This window comes from Corvus moneduloides, chromosome 13 (genome assembly GCF_009650955.1).
Source record: "Corvus moneduloides isolate bCorMon1 chromosome 13, bCorMon1.pri, whole genome shotgun sequence".
NCBI lineage: Eukaryota > Metazoa > Chordata > Aves > Passeriformes > Corvidae > Corvus > Corvus moneduloides.
In genome coordinates this window covers 11,684,763-11,704,393 of record NC_045488.1, presented here as the reverse complement: position 1 = coordinate 11,704,393, position 19,631 = coordinate 11,684,763, and the positions used below count along the sequence as shown (strand labels likewise).

Below are 19,631 nucleotides of genomic sequence, written 5' to 3'. Positions count from 1 at the left end.
GAGCACCAAACCCAGCTGTCTGACAGAAAGAAAACAGAATTTTAAACAAATAATCAATTCAAGAAAATCTGACAAACTTCCCTTGAGCTCCAACCCAGTGCTTTGAACAATGCCTGGGCAAGCAGGGTGTTCACAGAAGAGAGTCGGGCAACCACTCTTTAAGGATCAGCACCTGGAATTCTGGTTGGAGTTTTTTTGCAACTGTAAGCTCTAAAAAGGCAATAACCCTGATTATAGGGATTTTTAGTAAGCAAACTCAAGCCTGGATCCAACATTCACTCATGAAGTCAAACCTTTTAAAAAAGATCAGTGCTCAGCTGGCTAATTTCATTTAAATTGGACAGTATCTCCAGCAGAGCCTACCAATGTTTTATCTCTTGATGTGGCCCAAAACAATCCAGGATCACAGGCTCAATGAAAACAGGGAGCATTTGTTCAAATCTTGCAGCTGATGTTTCTTGGTAGCAGTAAAAATGAGCAGCTCAAATACTGTTTACATCATGGAGAAATCTTTACATCTCTCCAAATTGGTTCTGCACCTTTTTATAACAATGAACAAGCACCCAAAAAAACCCCCCAAAACAAAAAAAAAAAAAACCCAGCTTTTCCCCACTAAATGAAAAAAAATTCTCACCCTTCAGCAAGATGAATTTTGAAAGGTTTTCTTAGGCAGTTGCAACAAAAAATTAGGACCAAATGTGGCAGATGTTGAAGGCAGCGGTAGGAAATCTGCTGGAGACAGATCAGCCAGCAAGGAAAAGCCTGTTGAGAAGAGAAGTAAATAAATAGGAAGAAGAAACAGGAAGAAAGACCTGGGGAAATAAAGAGGCTGCAGAGCAGGATGCATAAGACCCAGGGCTTTTTAGCTAAAAATCAGATGGAAAGGAAGTTATTTAGACTTTGCAAGCAAATAGAGTGAAAAAAGCAACTCCAAACAAGAAAAGCTGAGTGGGCCAGAGAGGAATAAAATCAGCAGAGAGCTCCTGAGCAATACAAACTGCCACGACTCTGCTGCAGTCAATGAAGCTGGGGCAATTTATGCCACTTGGATGGCACAATGACAATTCCTACCATTTATAAGTACATCCTTTCTGTTGTGATCAGTGGAGCTGGGATAACGTATTCCAGCTGCCTGGATGGGAATTGGTCCAGCCCAGCTTATTCTGATGTTCTCAGTGACACCAGCAACCACAGAAGAAGCCAGTGACTGCTGCCTGAATGTCCAAATAACTCCCATTATTTCCTATTTTGCAAATTAAATTGATTGGACACTTTTTTCCTAATTTGGAGAGGTCCACCCTGGCCAGGACCACAAAGTACCACAGTGAACAGAATAAATGGAGAGGTCTATAAAACTGGGAATGGTTTCGGAAGTGACACACTGAGCACCCTCTCTCTACTTAAAGTTTGCCTCCTGATTTAAAGCCCGGGCTTTTCACTGTTAACTGCAAATTTTAAAATTAAAAAGTGCCAATTTTGCCTTTCCCGAGCTGGAAAAGCATGTTCAGAGCTCAGGTCCCATCATGGCAAACTGCCGTCATTACCTCCTCACACAAATGTTTTTCGTATGTAAAATTGCTTTGTAAAATATTTGCTCCATCTGCTGAAAGGAGCAAAGACAATTTTCCCTGATAGCTAATGGCCCATTTCAGCTGCCTGGCAAACGGGGCTGCCACTGGCATTAAGTGGGATGCTGCAAACAGAGCCCAGAATTCCGTGCTTCCTGGGCTCATCCTTCCCAGGAGCCCGGCCCTCGCTCGGAGCCGGACAAGGGGTTGGGATTGCTCCCACTCAAGGGGCTTTTTGTGGGGCTGGGGCACATCTGCCACGCTTCAATAGAGCCCCACAAAGCAGCCCCTTCCCGGGACTCCCAGAACAAGGAGCTTAGTTCCCTTTCAACTTGCCAGCACTTAAAGTGCTGTTCCTTTTTTCACACCACATGGGGCCACGGCTCTCTGGCCGGGCTCACACTGCCACTCCACACGCTGAGGGTTTCCATATAGAAAGATCAAGCACTTCTTTTAATTCTAAATTCGACTACAGACACACACACATACAAAAACCCCACAAAACCCCCTCTGCCCTGGACCAAACCCCTTCCCAATCGCTTCTTTCATTGTGCACTTTCCTATTTACCATCCATTGAAAAGCACATGTTTACATTGTGCCCTGAACTACTTCAACATCTGCTAACAGACCAATAAAAAATAAATAAACCAGGATTGTTTAGGAAGAGAGATCCTTCCCTATTTCCTGCAAACACTCCTAAGCTGGCAGCAGCAATATGCTGCCAGATCCCCGCTCGGAAAACAATCTATGCAGGGAAATCAAAGATCAAATCAGCGCTGCCAAAAATCAGCCAGAAAAAGGATCTTGAAAGTGCTATGAACCCCTCAAAGAATTCTGCACGACTATGCACTGAATGTTAGTTTAAGATTAGGATAATTTTATTAATTAGTTTGCTTTCTAATCCAAATAAATATTCCAAAAGTGTGTCTTTTGCAAGGTGCATCCTGCATGTTCAAGGTTCCCCACACCTTCCTTCAGAGAAAAGAAAACGCAATTGTCATGATCTCCAAAAAGCTTTCTTCTAAACAACAGTCATATATTTATTTCAAATGCAGCTTTTGTAAGTTCAGGATATTGGGATGTTAATCCTCATACTAAATGAGATCAGGAATATTTGAAGGCATTTTCCTGTTTTTTAGTGAGATTTCTGCAAGTGCACAGACAATTCTGATGCCCTCAGATTAAAATTATTTTCCCAATTAATCGAGTTTTCTCTATTTCAATCTCTATAAATTTAATGCACTTTTGTGACTTGCTCTCCTTTGTGGCTTGTATCTCTAAAGAAAATATTCTAATGAATTTCAGAAAGAAAAAAACCTTATACAGAAACCCCACAGTCACTTCCCAGGAATTTTATGGAAATTGCTGTAATGCTACGGGAATTGTCAGACAAAACCTGCATTGTGTTTCACAAACAACACACACTTAAATTCCTTTTATTCCCAGAGTTGCCTATGTGTTACTTTTTGGATTTTAGCAAAACAAACATTTTTAAAATAATCCAAGCAGGCATTTTATTGGCTGCACCAACATTAAGGCATTTCAGATTTCTTTAGTGCTCTTGCTTTATCCTCTCCTTCCCCACTGTTATTGCTACAAACTGGCACTTAAATTCAATTGATTCAGAATATTCTGGATCCATATGGCCTAAAACCCTGGAGCTGAAGTTCTGATATTGCCTCACTGCTGTTTTCTAGCATTTGCCTCTCCTCCAGTCCCCAGATGGTGGAAGTAACATTTAAACCTCCTTTTCCTCTGCCTTGTACAATAGACCTTGGCACCATTTCAACTGTTTACTCCGGTAATTAACAGCACTGATACCACAACAATTACAACTCCTACAATCTTAGCACAATAATGCTATGAATTAGTGAGAGCTAATGGCTGGAAGGTATAGTGGTTCCAGACTGCGAGATCTGTGCATTTTTAGAATAAAATAAAAGGTAGGAACAGCACGCTGGCGGTAGACAATGATTACCTAGTAATTAGTTTACACAAAGCTTCCTATTTAATGGCAAAACGCTGTAATTAACGCGTGACAGAAAATCAAAGGGTACTTTGTAAGCATATGAAAAATTAACACTGCAGGCCTATAGCTTTATGTACTGATTAGGAGCATATTAAATCAATAGGACATACAGCCCAACAGCTTGCAGAGCTCATGCTTGTGGCTCAGGAGCGATATCCCAGCTTTCACTGAGCCCAGGGATACAATTCTGCTTCATTTTACCTCAGATTTGCACATCACCTCAAACACCACCATGGCAGACACACAGATAATCTTAACAAATTGAGGATTGTGTGCAGGTACAGGGAATGTTTCAATTATTTGGGATAATTGCTGGCAGAGCACTGCTCACACTAAGAAACCTGCAGCACTACTCCTTTACATCATCAGCTTCTCCTGAAGTCTTTGGGTTCCCTCTTCTTTCCTGAATAAAGACAATACCAGTTAGAAGAAATGTTAAAAACCTGTCAAAATGCTGGAAATGCATTTTCTGGGGATCTGTCAGAATTTCTGGCCTTCTTCAGGCTGGAAAAATACCACACCTGCAATTCCACTTCACGACAGGCTCCCTAAGAACCCCCTCCGTGGGCTTTAGGTGTTACACTGAGATCAATTAAAAAAACCAGGAAACAAAGCAGTGTTAGGAAGCTCTACTGTGTTCAAAGGAGGTCAGAAAGGAGTGTGCTGGCAGTGGCAGGTTTCTGAAATTACATTTTTGATGAATTGGTTTTATCCTGATTTGTTTGCAAACACACACCCTACTCTGAATTCCTTAACTCAGTAAAGAAACAAGATGTGGTATGGAAGCTCCAGGTGTCCAGTGCATGGAATTCATCCAACCAGGACACAATCTGCTCCCACTATTCCTGATTTCCAGGTAATCCCAGAGTTCATCTATTACTTAGTACAGGACTTCCAAAAACTGACCAAAAAATGTTTCATTTAAAGGAACATCCAGCATTTTGCATTACTATTTTCCAACAGCAATCAATGCAAAATCCTGCAAGCAGCATCCAAATCTTGTTTTATGTGATTCAGACCAAAAGTTGTCCAGATTTGTCACCTTTTGAAAAGATTATGATTTCCTCATTGTAGTAAGTTAACCAAATTATGGCCTATAAGGAAAAGAAACAGCAACAAAATCCTCTGACTCAACTGGAGGAGGAAGATTCAAACATTTTTCTAGCAGGGGCTGCCCAAGTGCATTAAATCACCTTTTTTTGCTCTACAACAGATATTTAGTGGAGAGTTTTGAAATGGTTGTGTAGCTATCACCAGTTTTAAGGCCTTATTGAGAGAGTATTTATTGCTTGCTTTTCTGTGTCTTGTTCTATCCCTGGATTTTCAGCTCTTCTTTATCCCTTTTTTTTGTCTCCAGCCTGATCTTTGTTATTTTCAGACTTGCTGCAACGTAAACTCACATCATGTTGTTGGTCCTGGTGGTTAATTAAGTCACAGGATAATAAAAGATAATTCTAAAATTAATTTCAGTAGTAATTTAATCTAGCGATTTACTATTTACAGCTCCATAGTTATGCAAGAGGATAGGATCCTGCAGTCCTGTGTTATTTATATAAAAGGGAATTGCTAAAAGAAGAAAAAAGGCAATAATAACAGGGAAGGTGATGTTATCTTCGCCCTAAAAGGGAAGAGTTTTGGGAGTTTGAGTCCCAAGAAAAAGGAAAATATGAAAACAGCAAGCATATCCATTCCTTGGATACTCTCCCAGCCTCCAACAACTCAGAATCCCTCTAAGCCAGAGATTGTGTCAGCAAAAACAAGAGTTTTCCATGAATTTAGAGTCTCCCAGCAAAGGTCCATATAAGTTTAGGTGAGATTTTCCAGAATCTGAGCTGCTGGCTTTGAGCAGGACTCAGATGCCCAGCTACACCATATATTAATAAGGATTATGGGTATCTTTATCTAGATATTCCAAAAAATTATTCACTTATTCTTACAGCAGCAAAACCACTTTTTCTGCTATGCATGGACTAACTGAAGCTTGAATTGGTACAGAAAACCAGCATATGTTAAAAATTAATTTATTTGTTCCCTACAACCATCATTCACCCTATAAGATACAGTTAATCTGATAAGGACCTCAGTATTTACTCATTTTTTTGTACACAACTAAGGCCAGATCCTGATGCTCTTTTCCACACTGGAGGATGTCTCCACAAACAACCTCGCAAGTACCAAATGTGCAGCAGTCCTCTGGATATTGAGCCATTGGATTCTGGGCCTCAGGATGAAATTCCTCTGCTGACAGACTTGAGCAGTGCACAGGAGGCTGATGGACTTCGAGACATTCATGCAGTTTATGATTTCAACCCTTTCTGCAGTTGCAAATTAATTGTTCAGATAACTCAGAGGCTGCATTAAGTTAACAAGGTGAAATCCATCCATAAACCCATCATGCACTTGGGTCTGCCCCAATGTTCTCTTTGCAATGAGGAATCTAAAATCAGCCTCATTTTTAGCTGGAATAGATTTTTACACAGTTCAGACTCACAAAGTACATTATTTTTAATCTGTTGCCTACTCCACACTACTGAGGAAAATCTGGGTGTCATGTCTTAAACTGCTATGCAAATGATGCTATTTGTAAGTATTACCATAATTTAGTGCTTACAGTCATGTTCCCATTTCTAATAATTCCACCAGAATGGAGAGGCTTTTCACTGTACTCCTAGCCTGCAGGATAGTCTTTCATCAAGAAGCTGAATTTTTTAATAACCTGCCAGCATCCATTTTTTGTGTGGCAGCCGCCACCGTGACACGACGTCTTCATTATCAAAGGAACCAGGTCCCTACACTGCAACAGGACATTAAAGCACAAACTCCTGCTTTGATGTTTAAATGTGGATCATTACAATGGCGTTCCCTAACAAAGGAGCATTTTAATCCTCTGCTCTCAATGCTGAGACTCGGGGAGGCTGCAATTCATTATTTCAAAAGAGGGTAAACGCAGAAGGCAGGGAAATTCGAGCAAACATTCAAGTAAAGTGTTCGAAACAGCAGCAAGTTCCACACTTCGGAATCACAGAAAGGTTTGGATTGGGAGGGATTTTTAGGATCATCCCATTCTAGCCCCTGCCATGGGCAGGGACACCTTCCACTACTCCCAGGGTGCTCCAAGCCCCATCCAACCTGGCCTTGGACACTTGCAGGGATAAGGAAGCCACAACTTCTCTGGGCAACACTTTGCAAAGGCCCACTTCAATATTGGCCTTATTTGTCTGCTGACTCTGGGAAGTTAGATCAAATTCATTACTCCATATTTATTTCCCAACTTCCAACATATATTTATACTTCGAGTTTCTCACTGGTTGATTGCTGGCTGTATCAAAGCTCGAGGTAAATGGAGTATAAAGGAAAACCAAAGGAAGTCAGGGATCACTGCGTCCTTTATGCAGAAGCACTTAGGAAAATAATTAAAAAGGCACAGAAACAGGGGATGCCACTTATATCAGGGATTTATACCAGCAAAAAACTGGAGCTGGTGACTCCTGATTTTGTCATGACTCAGGTGGTGGGAGCAGGACCTGGATACATCCTGAGCTTTGTGTCGCACTGGCATGGCTCTCCAGGGCTCTCCTTCATCCTGTCTGACTTGCAGGCAGTGAGGAATCAGCAGATCAGAGAAATTATCCCTTTAGCTTTGTATCATGAACTCTGTTTTATAATGTGGAATTATTTTCTAGTTGTCAAACGCAGCAGAACTGTAATCAGCCCAATTTGAAATTTTAATATACAATATAATTCAATCAACCCAAAATTTCAAACCCGTTTTGATTGAATTAAAAAAATCAGAGGAGCTATAATGAGTAGTTTATGTAAATTAAACAATTTTTCTGGATACATTCCTTCTGGCTTTAAAACCATTACATTAGGAATGAATTTGGCACGAGATACAGAAATATCAAATGCTTATTGAAATTAACACATTTAAATACCAATGAATATTTAAACTACAAATAGTTCTTGGAAGGCCAGAATAATGAAGTGTGGTTTCTTATGGATCTTTCTGCAGTTAAAATGTATCATCTTCCAGCCTCTCAATCGTGGGTATTCTTAGGAATCCAGGAGTGCCTGAGTTCATGCTCTGACGTTTCCCTTAGTTAGATATTTATTGATGTCTCTCCTAAACACCTCTGGTAATGAAACTGGCAGGAGTTTAATGACCTCCAAGACCTCAAGTGTTGTGTCATACAGATTTAAAAGTTATTACTAAGGCAAAATATACAGGAAAAACAATCCATAGAAAACCAGATGAAAAAGCAATCAGGTTTGTATGATTTCAAATTAGTGTTGTTCAACTATTTTAATCCCAATCCCAACTAATCTTTGTTTCAATAATTTCAAATTTCTATGTATAGATTAGGCTCTACTGCCTATAAACTTCCCTTTATATGTCCTCACTTTAAAAAAATGTATAAAATTTGCACATTATTGCATAGGAAGTGTTATGACACAACTTATTCCACAGTTGGTTGCCAGGCATTCCTTTGTATTTTGGAATATTTCACTGTTTTATTTGAATTGCTGCTACCTTTACTTAGTAAAGCCAGTCTGGGCTGTGATATCAATGTTTACCTTCAAATCAAGGCCCAGAGAAGAGATTTACAGCGAGGAGGAACCTCAGGGGACCATTAAAGAGCCATGACAACAAAGATGATGTAATTTTGTTACTTACACGAGCCTGGCTCTTACTCCACACCTCAGGGCCGTGTCCCTGCCATTCCTTCTGGATCCAGTGGTAGCATTCCAGGTGGGAAAGAACATCACAGTAGGCAGTGCCATTTCCTCCACGCTCATCATCCACCTTGAAGAGCCAGCGCTGCACTTCCATGTTGTCCAGGATGAGCTGGCTGAGAGCACAGAGCAGCTGCAGAGCAGGGACACAAAGATCCTTTGCACAGTGACAACACCAAAATGCTCCTCAGACTTCCAGTTCCCAAATATTTGGGCTTAACATTTATTTTCTAAATATGGTTTCATTTTCTCAGAGGTGCTTGTGTTGTTACAGCTGTTTGGGTATGGATTGAAAGCAATCTTGGCCAGCTTTGGATGAAGACTCCATGGCCTTCATCCCTGTTTTCTGCAGAGAGGAATTTGCCTGCCCAGGTTTTTTTTTTTTTGTCTGATGAGGATCTGAGGTTTTGGATCACCAGAACTGCTCCATAAATGTTTGTGACAGGGAACAACGCGGGATGGACGATGCTATTTGCAAAAATGTGCCAGGGTAACACCAGCCAAAACAGCTGGGAAATTTTCCTACTGGAGAGTGCATTCCATGGTTATAAATGCACGAAGGAGGTACCAGGCAGGCTTTATAAAAATGCTAATTATTTATTTGTGTATGTACACAGATTTAAATGGCTTTCAAATGCCTTTTGCCCAGCTGGTGCAGGATGCAATTAGCTTCTTAGAAACTGCAAATGACTTTGAACCTGGTAAAAGTATTCTCAGATCTTGTTGCATTGGCTGGAGTCTCCTACATTTTACAGAGTAATTTGGGGGATTTTTGTTTCTTTCTTTTTTTTTCAAAGATTGACCTAAAATACAATTACATGTGTTCCATTTATGGCATTTGAGAATCACATAAATGTGTTTTTCTTGAGGGCTCCCCTACAGTAATGAAAAGGATCAATAATCCTGTAAGGACTGTACCAATCACAAAGAATTATGTGCTATCTTTAAGTGAAAATTGAATTGTGCTTTACCATGGTGTCACCTCAATTTGATTATTTAACCTAAAATGTCAATATTTCATACAAGCAAACAACAGAAGGAGAAATTCCATAACCCTGTAGGATGAACCAGAAGTATTGTTAAATAATTTACGTGAATCAAATAAATCAAACAGCTGTTTTGCAGGTCATTGATCGTATATTTATTTCATCTACTACAGAAGTTGCAATGTATTTGTGTAGCTTAGATTGTTCAGTCTAAAGGTGATTAATAAAAACCAAAGCAATATGAAAAGCCTCTTGAAGAAGCAGGAACACCTACTAAAAACCTTAGCAATGATTCTTTTCCTGGATGAGATGTAACACCACCATAAAAATGTTTTCTTTTTTTTTTTAATTAATACTTAGACATATCATTGGAAATTGCAAAATCAGCTTATGGAATAAAATATTGAGGAACTGCCTGCAAAATAAACTTGTAAAATGAAAGTACAGAAACCTCTTGTTACCCTGTAATTTTAGTTCAATAGGATTTTGTTCTTTCCTTACTGGTCACAACAACAAGAGAGATGAATTTAGCAATGACAGGCTGGGTACAAAGTAAAACTGCAGAGACACTCAGTGAACCTCAACTGGAACAGGCTGATTGAAGGGAAAATTCCTTCCCCTTAGAACAAGGAATTTTGGAAAATGTGCGTCTTCAGTCACTGGCAAAATGGATTAATTTCATGACTTCACCCATGGGGCAGCAGCACAAACCGTCTCAAATATTGGACCAAACGCTTTTATATCCTCAAGACCACGAAGAATCCCAGAGTAATTGTATTCCTTCCTGCCTTGGGCACAAACTGCATTTAATTGAGCCAAAAAAGGACCCAATCTCGCCCAAGATTTGATGAAACCCGTGAGGGTCCCATCACTGGAGTTACTGTAATTACACAAATCCCCACCCTGTCAGGTGAACACTGTCCCACCCCAGAGCACACCCCGCTCACCTGCTCCCTGCTGTGGATGCCCCACTCTCCAGGAGGGGTTTGCACTCCAGCACTGGCAAAGATTCTCTTGCTGCCAGACTTGGTGCTGTAGAGCTGAGCCACTGCTGGCTCTGAGCCCAAAAGTGGCACCTGGAGCACGTCGGCCACGGCCAAATCATCCTGGTGGGGAACCCCCCCAACCACGTAGGCATCCCTGCTCTGGATCAGAACCTGGAGCCTTTGGATTGTCCTGGGACTGTACTTGAGCACAGTGGCCAGGCACATGTGATGTTCCTGTAAAAAGAGAACATTATTCTTTTCTTGTGAGAAGTGGTTTTTTTTTTCTCCCCCTAATTCCTAATGTTGCCCACAATAAATACATTATTAATAGCAGGCTGGGTTATGACCTATCCTGTAGCTTAGCAGTTTAAATTGATAAAAGCTGTTGGGGTGAGGCTCCATAATCGTGCACATCTTTAGTGTGTTGGAAATGGCCTCATTGGGAATAGAACTAATTACTACACATCTGTATTTATTTGATCCATGTGGAATTATCCTTCTGTCAGTCGGCAGAGAGGCTGGTGGCCTTTGGATAATAGTGATTCATCTCAGCAACACTCCTGGCATGGTTTAACTCCAGAGCTCCTAAAAATCAATAAAAAAATGAAGAAACCCCGTCTATAGCAGGGAATGTATTTCACATACAGTTCAGTGGTATTTTAAGTGATTCTTTGAGAATAAACCACTTTGATTTACAAAAGCTTTCAATGCTCACATTAAATTACTGGGGATGCACATTTCCATTACACAAGAGCTCTGATAGCTGATCTAAAGTAGCACTCAAAGAGAGAGGACTAGTTTTGTGGTTGCTTAAAATAAAAGGGGCTTCCAACTTTTTGGAGAGAATTTTTCATTTTTTCCCAAAAAGATCTACTGCTGAACAACTAGCTCATGACATATCCTATAAGCTCAGAATTTAAACTAAGAATATCACTCATTGCAGCTGAAACTTCCAAAATGTTTTAAACAACATATCCTATGCATGGTATTCCAAATATAGTCCCAAAAATATGGAGATGCACTGGGGATGAGACAGAGAGAAATAGCACAAGAGAAATCCACTGCAATAAATTGTCATCAACAAATCATAATCCCAACAAGAAGAAAATCATCTTTCTATTGAGATTTCATCTAATGTAGGCCTCGATCAGGAACGTATCCCTTTTCAGGATAATGTAAATCCTGGATTTGCCAGGGAATTCCAGCATTGGAGAACACAGAATATTTTCCTTCCAGGTCCTGGATGTTCATTGGCAGGGACTGAAGTATAAATTCTGATTTCATTGCTTGGATAGGGACGATTCTGGAAAAGGACACAAGGAATCCAGTTCTGTCAGTCCCTTGGTGCTTTCTCATACCAAACACAGCTCCAAAAAGTGCCCAAATCTCTATGAAGGAGTTGGACACACTGCAAGGACAGCAGAAATGGGATACTCTCCAAAGTTCCAGCACAAAAAAGGGAATCACAGAAGGACAAAAATAACAACAAAGTTACCTGGAGCCCTTTTCCTTGCATCAGCTTTAAAGCCAAGACTTCTAAAGTTCTGGTCCAAGTTTTTTCTTTACCTGAGCACTGGTGCAAAAGCAGGGAGCTGGCCCATTCCAGAGTTCTGCCATGCAGGGAACGAGATCAATTCCCAGCCCCGGTCACTCCCTCCCTGGGGCCAGAGTGGGGATGTAGGGAGGAGATTTGCTTTGTGTCCCTCAATAATGGATTTTACAGTTAATTAAGGAGTGCAGGAAACAGGCTGTAAAAGCTGGTTCATTCCTGCTTTTTGAGAGTGGTAGAGCTGCCAGGATATATGGAGGTGTGAGGGAGAGCTGGGAAAAGCAGGAGAACTGAGGGATGCCAGCAGGACTGCCCAGAACAGGGGATATGGGATTAACCAAAGTTCTTGGCTCTCAAACCTGTTGATTTTTGTTTTGTTTTCAGCTTCCCAAGATTCCAGATCTGACCTTGGCATCAGCCTCACCACAGAGAGCAAAGCTGCCTCCCGTTGTGACACACCTCAAGTGGAGGATCAGGGCCAGCTGCGCCTTTTCCACACATTTTCCTTCCATCCAATTCCATCAAAATAGCTGGGAAAATGTGCAAGGCTGATTTGTGCTTCTGGAATTACTAAAAGAAGCCCTCTGAGGTGGCCTTCAAGCCACACTTTCACTGATTGGGAGTAAATTTCGATCCATTAGGTGCAATAAAAGCTTTTTATTCAATAACCTGGAGAAAGATCCTTCAAAAAGAGCCTATAAAGCTCAAACCCTTACACAGCCCAAACTGTCACTGAAGCCAAGGGATGGCCAGAATCAGTTCTCAGCTGATTCCTCTCCACAAAGAGGATATATTCCTTAAACATATTAATTATTATATGGTAAACACATGTTTAATGAAAACAAGGTACTTTGAGCATTTTGCATATTAACAGGTACATGACACTGAAGAGCCAAGGGTTACCTCAACGTGGTTCACCTAAAATCTGGTGTTGCCCATTCTCCTGACAGATTTTGGCATTAATACACTCACAGTTGGGAGTTACTATTGGAAAAATAACCCAGCATCCAGAGAAAAAACTTGCAATAATTGATCAAAGTGCAATTTAAAAATAAAAAAATAGCAAAACCAGTAGCAGGGCTTCAAGCAAAGCCCCTAAACATGCCACAAAAAAGTTGGATAAAAATCAAATCTCAGCCAAGACACTGTAGGTTTAATATTTGCAATATAAAACTATTATTCACTGTGAGAAGTCTCCACTACACTGTGGCATTTTCAGAAACACTGTACACACAGTACATTAATTAGAACATGTTTCAGCATATAGATTTAAACCTGACTTGACAGGTTTGGAACTAATATTTCTGTATTATTAATTATTATTCTGGACCTATTATTTCAGTGTTATTGAAGCTAATATTTATGTATTATTCTGATCTGTTTGAAACTCATATTTCTGTATTATTATCTAACTTTGTTTAAGCCCTGTTCTTTAAGGAGCTCCACATTGGATTTAGTTGCAAGAAACTCAGCAAACACAGGAATGATTGAATGCTGGGCGAGCCAGAAATAAAGTTTGGGTAATAAGAATGGTTTATTGCTATGATTTGCTTAGAGATATAAATCTATCATGTTCCCAGTCCGAAGCACAGAGTCAGAAGGGACGACAGCCTACAAATAGCCAATATAGGACTATCTCAAGCAAGTCTATAAAGCTAAACCAGGATATTTATTTCCAATGCTCTAACTAGTAGTCTAATCAGTAAAGCTCTTAAACTTGCAATAATATTTCACTGATGTGTACCAGAGCGTTGCAAGTTATAAAATTTCCAATTTAATTTTACTGCATCCCTCAAGCTGTAGTAATTAGAAGACAAACTCACAGGGAAGCTGTTTATAGCTTCAGGGGTGAGAATTTTGAACCTGTCCTGCAGGTCAGCCATGTCCTCAGGGTTCCCAGATCTAACAGCTGCCTGCAGACCCAGGAGTTTATTGTAATACTGCAGTAACTCCTCACTCAGAGCAAGGGGGCAGATGTAGATGACGTCCACGTTGGCATCTGAAACAAAGGGGCACAGTGTTCATTGCTGGGAGAAAGGTACACCGCATTCCCAACAGCAATCCCAGCATTCCCGACCCTTTGCTCACAAATAGAGTCTCTAAAAAAGCACTGGAAATAAAAATGAGGTCTAATTCCCAAATCTTAGTGCTTTCGCTGTGCTTCAGCATTTCTCTGAAGACAGGTCAGCAACCCAAAAAAAGAGCTGCTTCCCAGGATTCAATGTGCAGAACATATTGGGGGCAGGATTTGGGAAGTGGTGCAGGGGGATTTGTAAGCCCGACTCCCATTAACATCAGTGGGAATTGAACTGCTTTAAAAATATATCCCATTAACGCCAACAAATTATAAAACTGAGCTATTCAGTTTAGAAAGCTGAGGAAATTGCAATTTTCTATGCTGCCTGGATTTTCCATGGGCTGTTCCTATTCCTGTGCTGCCCACACAAAAGCTCACGGTGGGGTATCATTAACAACCATTGCTGGGCATGCGAGTGTGCAGGGCAGCCACTTCAACACAGTGTGGAAATCTGCTTGTCCACATGGAAAACAGCGTGGGCTGAAGGGCTGTGTCTAAACAGAAGAAAAATCTGTAATATAAGCAGTTTTGGAAAATTTTAACCACACTGCTCTGCTAAAATATTAATGTTAATTGATGAGCTAATGAATTAATGGGCCTTGAAGCATCAATAGAATACACTGGCTAAAAGCACTCCAAGATGGGAAGTGGGAAAGTCTTTCACTGTTTTATTGTGCACAAGTGCCAGGGATAACTGCTATTCCGTGGGAACGACTCTGCAGCAAAGCAAGGATTGGATAAGGAAACCCTGAGCCAAATGTTGTAAAGGAATAAGAGATCCCACTGATTGACTTTGTTTTGCCAGAGCTGCAGGAAAATAATCCACATTAAAAATGTGAGGCCAGAACTCGCCTGAGGCATTAAAATACCACAGAACCCACAGTCATAGTCTTTCTATAATTATTTACCATACATGTAACTTTTTAAAATACTTAATAGAGTTCAGAGCCATTCACCAGTCAATACTCAAGTGAAAAACTGACAACTCAAGTGAATTTGGGGAATAAAAAGGTGCAGCACATTTTACTGCTGTAGCACTGCCCTATAAAGAGAAATAAACTCTCCTTTGGACACAGTGGGGCTCCAGGGACAGCTTAACTCACAGGCGGTCACAACCAGCAAGGAAGTCCTCTGCTTTTCTAAGGAAAAACCAAACCAAAATGATAAATCTCAGTCCTCTTCTGCCAGGCACAGGTAGAGCATCTCATCTAGTTCATAATTCAGTTAATATTTCACTAGTTTGTATCTTCCTCGCGGTCTATTTTACAGTAGAACCAGTTTTCATGTTCAGACATGAGAAAAAGAAATGTCTGTTTCATGTGTGACTTTGTCCCTTTAAGTTTCTATCATTTTAGAGCCAAAAAAATCCACGTGAGAAAAAAAAAAAAAAAGAGTACAGTGGAAAAAACCAATATTAGTGCCTAGATAATATATAAAGGCAATTACATTATTATTTTAGGCAACTGTAAATTTCTGGATCTAATATATTTTTGTTACAAACTTACTAAATGGCATTTATAAAATAATCATGATCCTGAAATATATATGAATCATGTAAAGTATGTCATTCCAGGGAGCCAATGAAGTTGGTCACTGATAAATAATATCCTTCCCTGCTTTGCTTAAAAGAAGCCTGTCAGGAAAAAACTTTTAAATGGATGCCTTTTGCCTCATTTGCTGATTTAAAATAAAAAAAATTGGTTTAAACAAGGGCTTGCTCTTTTGCAGCACATCTTTCTCTCCGTGTGAGCCTGAATGAGCACTAACAGAATTAGCTACCTAATTTTGTAGAACACTAAACACTTTGTGGTGCTCAGCAGGTCACAGGATGAGGCTGCTTTACCTTATCACAGAGGCACAAGAAACCAGCAGGATTTTTTATGGATAACATGGCCAGGAAGTGCCACAGCAGATCAATTCCTTCTCAGCTTCTCCGTGCTCTATATTTAATATTAATACAAGAAGTCCTTGTGTTGTTTTCTTTCACTCACAACTCAGGGGGGAATAATCAAAAACCAGGAGGCAGGAGCTCATCACATACCCAGGATGTCACACAGCCTTCCCATCTGCAGGTTCTGCTGGAGAGCAAGATCAGGGATGTGCTCACGGATGCGTTGGGAATATCCTGGAAAACAAGGAAAGCCCCCCTCAAACTGGAGTCAGAAAACCCCAGTACAGATTTGGAAAAAAATCAAACTTCTGAATTAAAAAGAGCTAAAAAAACCCCCCCTATTTCAAATCCCACAGCACTCATTGCAGCATTTTTCTGAATTTCCTTTTATTACTGATGCAACTTCATGTTTTTCTGTCATTTTAAATACAGACCTGAATGTTACAGACCTACAGAGTTTTCTAATTTAACCATGCAGACCATTTTGTTGGGAGTCTTTCATGTTGATTTTTTTTTTTTTTTTTAAACACTGGGGAAAAAAATGACACCATCATTAAGCAAGAATCTTGGTAATTTTGTCCTTCACACAGATAAAAGGCACCAAACCCACTTCATTAAGGAGATGTCTCAGTGCTACCTGCTCACTTTGTTGCAGAGGAAAGGTGAGTGACAGCCTGTCTGAGCCTGGATTATCTCTTTGGAGGTCAGAATTCCAGCTGATTCCATGCTCACATTTGAAAAGACTGCAGGAAGTGATGGCAGCACTATAACTATAATTTTTAAGCCTGTAATTTTCAAATTGCTGCAATTCTAAATGAACTGTGGTGTCTGTACAAACAGCCACAACCCCACTGTCAGTTGCCATTGAATCCATCAGGGTTAAGCCCAATATTCAGTGTTTGGCATAAAAACTTTGATCCAGGAACAAGATCCTTATATTTCCCTACATTTACACATGGCAAATCATCAGAAACTCAGAGAAAACTTACTCAGGCTAAAATCTGCTCAGTATTTCACTGCTTTCATTTAGAAAACAGCAAAGTGGATATTTCAGACTAATTACAAAGACAATTATAACAAATAATCAGCATTCTAAGGTGTTGTGGCACTGGCACTTTGCACACAGAACGTAAGAAAATACAAAGAAATTAAAATTACCAGTTTAATTTTTAGTCATTTCTTATCAAACTTACATATTGCAGTCAGCATACCGGTACCAGGCACTTGGAGAACTACATCAAAGTAAAATATATTGATTTTATTTTTTTTTTTTTACTCCTCTAGTATTAAGCTACAGTAATTAGAATAAAAGCTTGCTCTGAGTATTTAAACTTTAGTCTCAAGGCTTCATTTTGCTCTCTCACTCAATTTTAAGCTACTAAAAATGCTGCCTAATATTCTCAAGCCATTTAAATGTCAGCCTCAGAAAGCAGCTGATTTCCTTACCCTGAACTGTCCTCTTGAAAATGTTGGATTTTAAGAACTGGGCCAAAATATAACACGCAAATATCACTTGAAAAACCAGGAATTATTTGAAAGGAATAACAAAGTAGCAATTAAGTAAGTTAAAATTTGCATTTTGCTCTGGCTCTGCAGATCCATTACAGCATTGTACCACTGTACTTTTCACAGGAAGGTTAATAAAACATATTAATTCACAATATATTAACTTCCACTGGCATGACCCCATTAGATTTAATGAGGAATATTCCCTCCTGGTGAATCCTTGCCCTCCCAGTGGACAGGATGAACCACATTCCTTCTCACCCCCTGATCCTCACTCAAGACTGGACACCTGATAAAGCTGATTAAAGGTTTAATATTCCTTTTCTTCCAGTTTAAACAGAATCCAATCCAAATAAATTCAATATATTGTGATCATAACCTACATGTTCCAGTGGACCTGTGCCATCAGTTCTGGTTTCTGATCCAGCCTCCGATCTGGGTAAGAAACTCCAAAAGGTGGCTGAAATTTGGGATGTGGACAAAGGAACACTTGGGAATGGGATTGGTTCTTGCATTAGTGACTCTGAAGTACAGGGAGCGTCACAGAAGTGCTAAAGTAAGAGGTGTAGGAATGAATTCACCTCCCCCTTTCAACCTCAGCCATGACCTAACACCCTTTATTTGACATTTCCTTAATAAATTTTGCTCATCTCCAAGTGACTTCTCCCAACAAAGAATGCATAAATGTGCCTTGGAGAAAAAGAACAGCAGAGAGGGGGACAGGACACAAAGGCTCAAATCCCCATGGGGCAATACCTGAAGAGGAAGGAGGAAAACGAGCTGGGATCACCCACCTTGTACTCCCCAGGACTTGGGACAGCTCTAGGAAATAATAACCAAGGTTTAATAAATAAAACTGATTTTTTTCTCTCTATATTTGGCACACATTTAAGGGAGTAAATCTGATTTGAAGGTTCAAATTTATTTCTCCTTACTCTGCCTGACAACAATCCTTTAACACTGGAATCCACTTTCTTTTTTTAGCTATCCTAGAAATTCCAAGTTTTTGTGTGGGTGAAATAAATGGAACCATTTGCTCCTCCCAGCAGTACAATTTAAGCTCTTCACTATCCCTTTTCCTGGATTATTTCCAGAAACTTGACATGAATCTGAAACAGTTGTGAAATGAGAAATTCACCCTCCTGACTATCACCATTTATTGGAATTCCACCTGCAAGGGAATTAAAATCAGACTCTGATTTACCTCAAATGCTGAAGTCAAGGATATTGAGGAGAGAATTTCAGGTTTTATTTTTGATTTGCAAAACTGAACAGAGAAACCACTGAGTATCATCAAACTTCGGTGTCTTCTTGTTTATCTGCTCGTCCCAGGTTTTGTAACTTAAAAAATTTCTATGATTGCACAAAGGCAGTAAAAAATAAAAATACTGCTGAAATCAGTTAGCATTTTGCATATTTAGTCCTTTTTGACTGAACCAAATGTTACTTGTTTAAATTTTCCAGCTTCCTCCAAGCTGATTCAAATTATTCTTAATTTTAAAATATCAAATGTGCAGAAGCAGAATAATGAACCATATAAAATTTTTTGTTACATTTTAAAGGTTTTTAGTGTAGGGATTTTATGTTTTCACCGTTTAAAATCTTAAATATAAGCTGTTCTTAAAATTAGATCAAACCAAAATTGCTCAATGTTAAATAATTTTTTGTTGCTGTTTCTCGAAATCAGTTTTAATCTGAACATTTCTAAAGAAGAAAAAAAAACTCCAAATACTTACATTACATTTTAATAAGCTTACCATGATTTAATCCATGTAAAATCCCTATGGAATACTGGAAATATCCTTATATAGCTACATTTAATAAAAACAAGCAGGAATAACTTTTCCAAAGAGCACTTTCAAATGCCTCTTTTAGAGAGAATGTATATATTTTTTTTATATTTTAGCCTAGTTAAATAGGTTTTCTGATTTTCTAAGAAAACATCTGCACTCAAATTATCTTTACCCCTTCCTTTCTTCCTCATTAAGGGGGAGATTCAAATTCCTGTATTTACAGCACAAGGCTGTGTAAACCCTGTTACAGAATCAGGGCCTGGGCTCCCAGTGAAGTGCTGAGTAAAGTGGAATATCCCTGGAGTTTTACCTTTTACTTAAGAGGTTGAAATAATTTAAAAACTTCTATAAATTCCCAAATCCAGCAGAAGAACAGGGACATAATGATTAATTTTTGATGTCAGCCTGTTTTGATTATACTGAGAATTATTTTAATACATCTTTGAAAACATCTGGTATGCAACAGCTCTGCTGACTTTTGAATTCACACACCTAATTAATAATTGCTTTT

The 19,631-nt window shown here is 39.5% G+C and overlaps 1 protein-coding gene across 8 annotated transcripts in view; it reads right to left on the bottom strand.

The window, feature by feature from the left end:
* Window positions 1–19,631, bottom strand: part of IQCH (IQ motif containing H) — a 50,211-nt gene that overhangs the window by 15,957 nt on the left and 14,623 nt on the right. For 6 of the 8 annotated variants that reach the window (XM_032123167.1, XM_032123172.1, XM_032123170.1 and 3 more), the window contains 5 exons: window positions 18,084–18,149; window positions 15,972–16,055; window positions 13,677–13,852; window positions 10,266–10,538; window positions 8,274–8,465 (listed from right to left, as the gene is read on the bottom strand). In XM_032123167.1, the coding sequence (XP_031979058.1) occupies window positions 8,274–8,465; window positions 10,266–10,538; window positions 13,677–13,852; window positions 15,972–16,055; window positions 18,084–18,149 (791 nt within the window). The remainder of the gene's footprint in view (window positions 1–8,273; window positions 8,466–10,265; window positions 10,539–13,676; window positions 13,853–15,971; window positions 16,056–18,083; window positions 18,150–19,631) is intronic. The other 2 variants (XM_032123171.1, XM_032123174.1) reach the window with 1 other exon arrangement.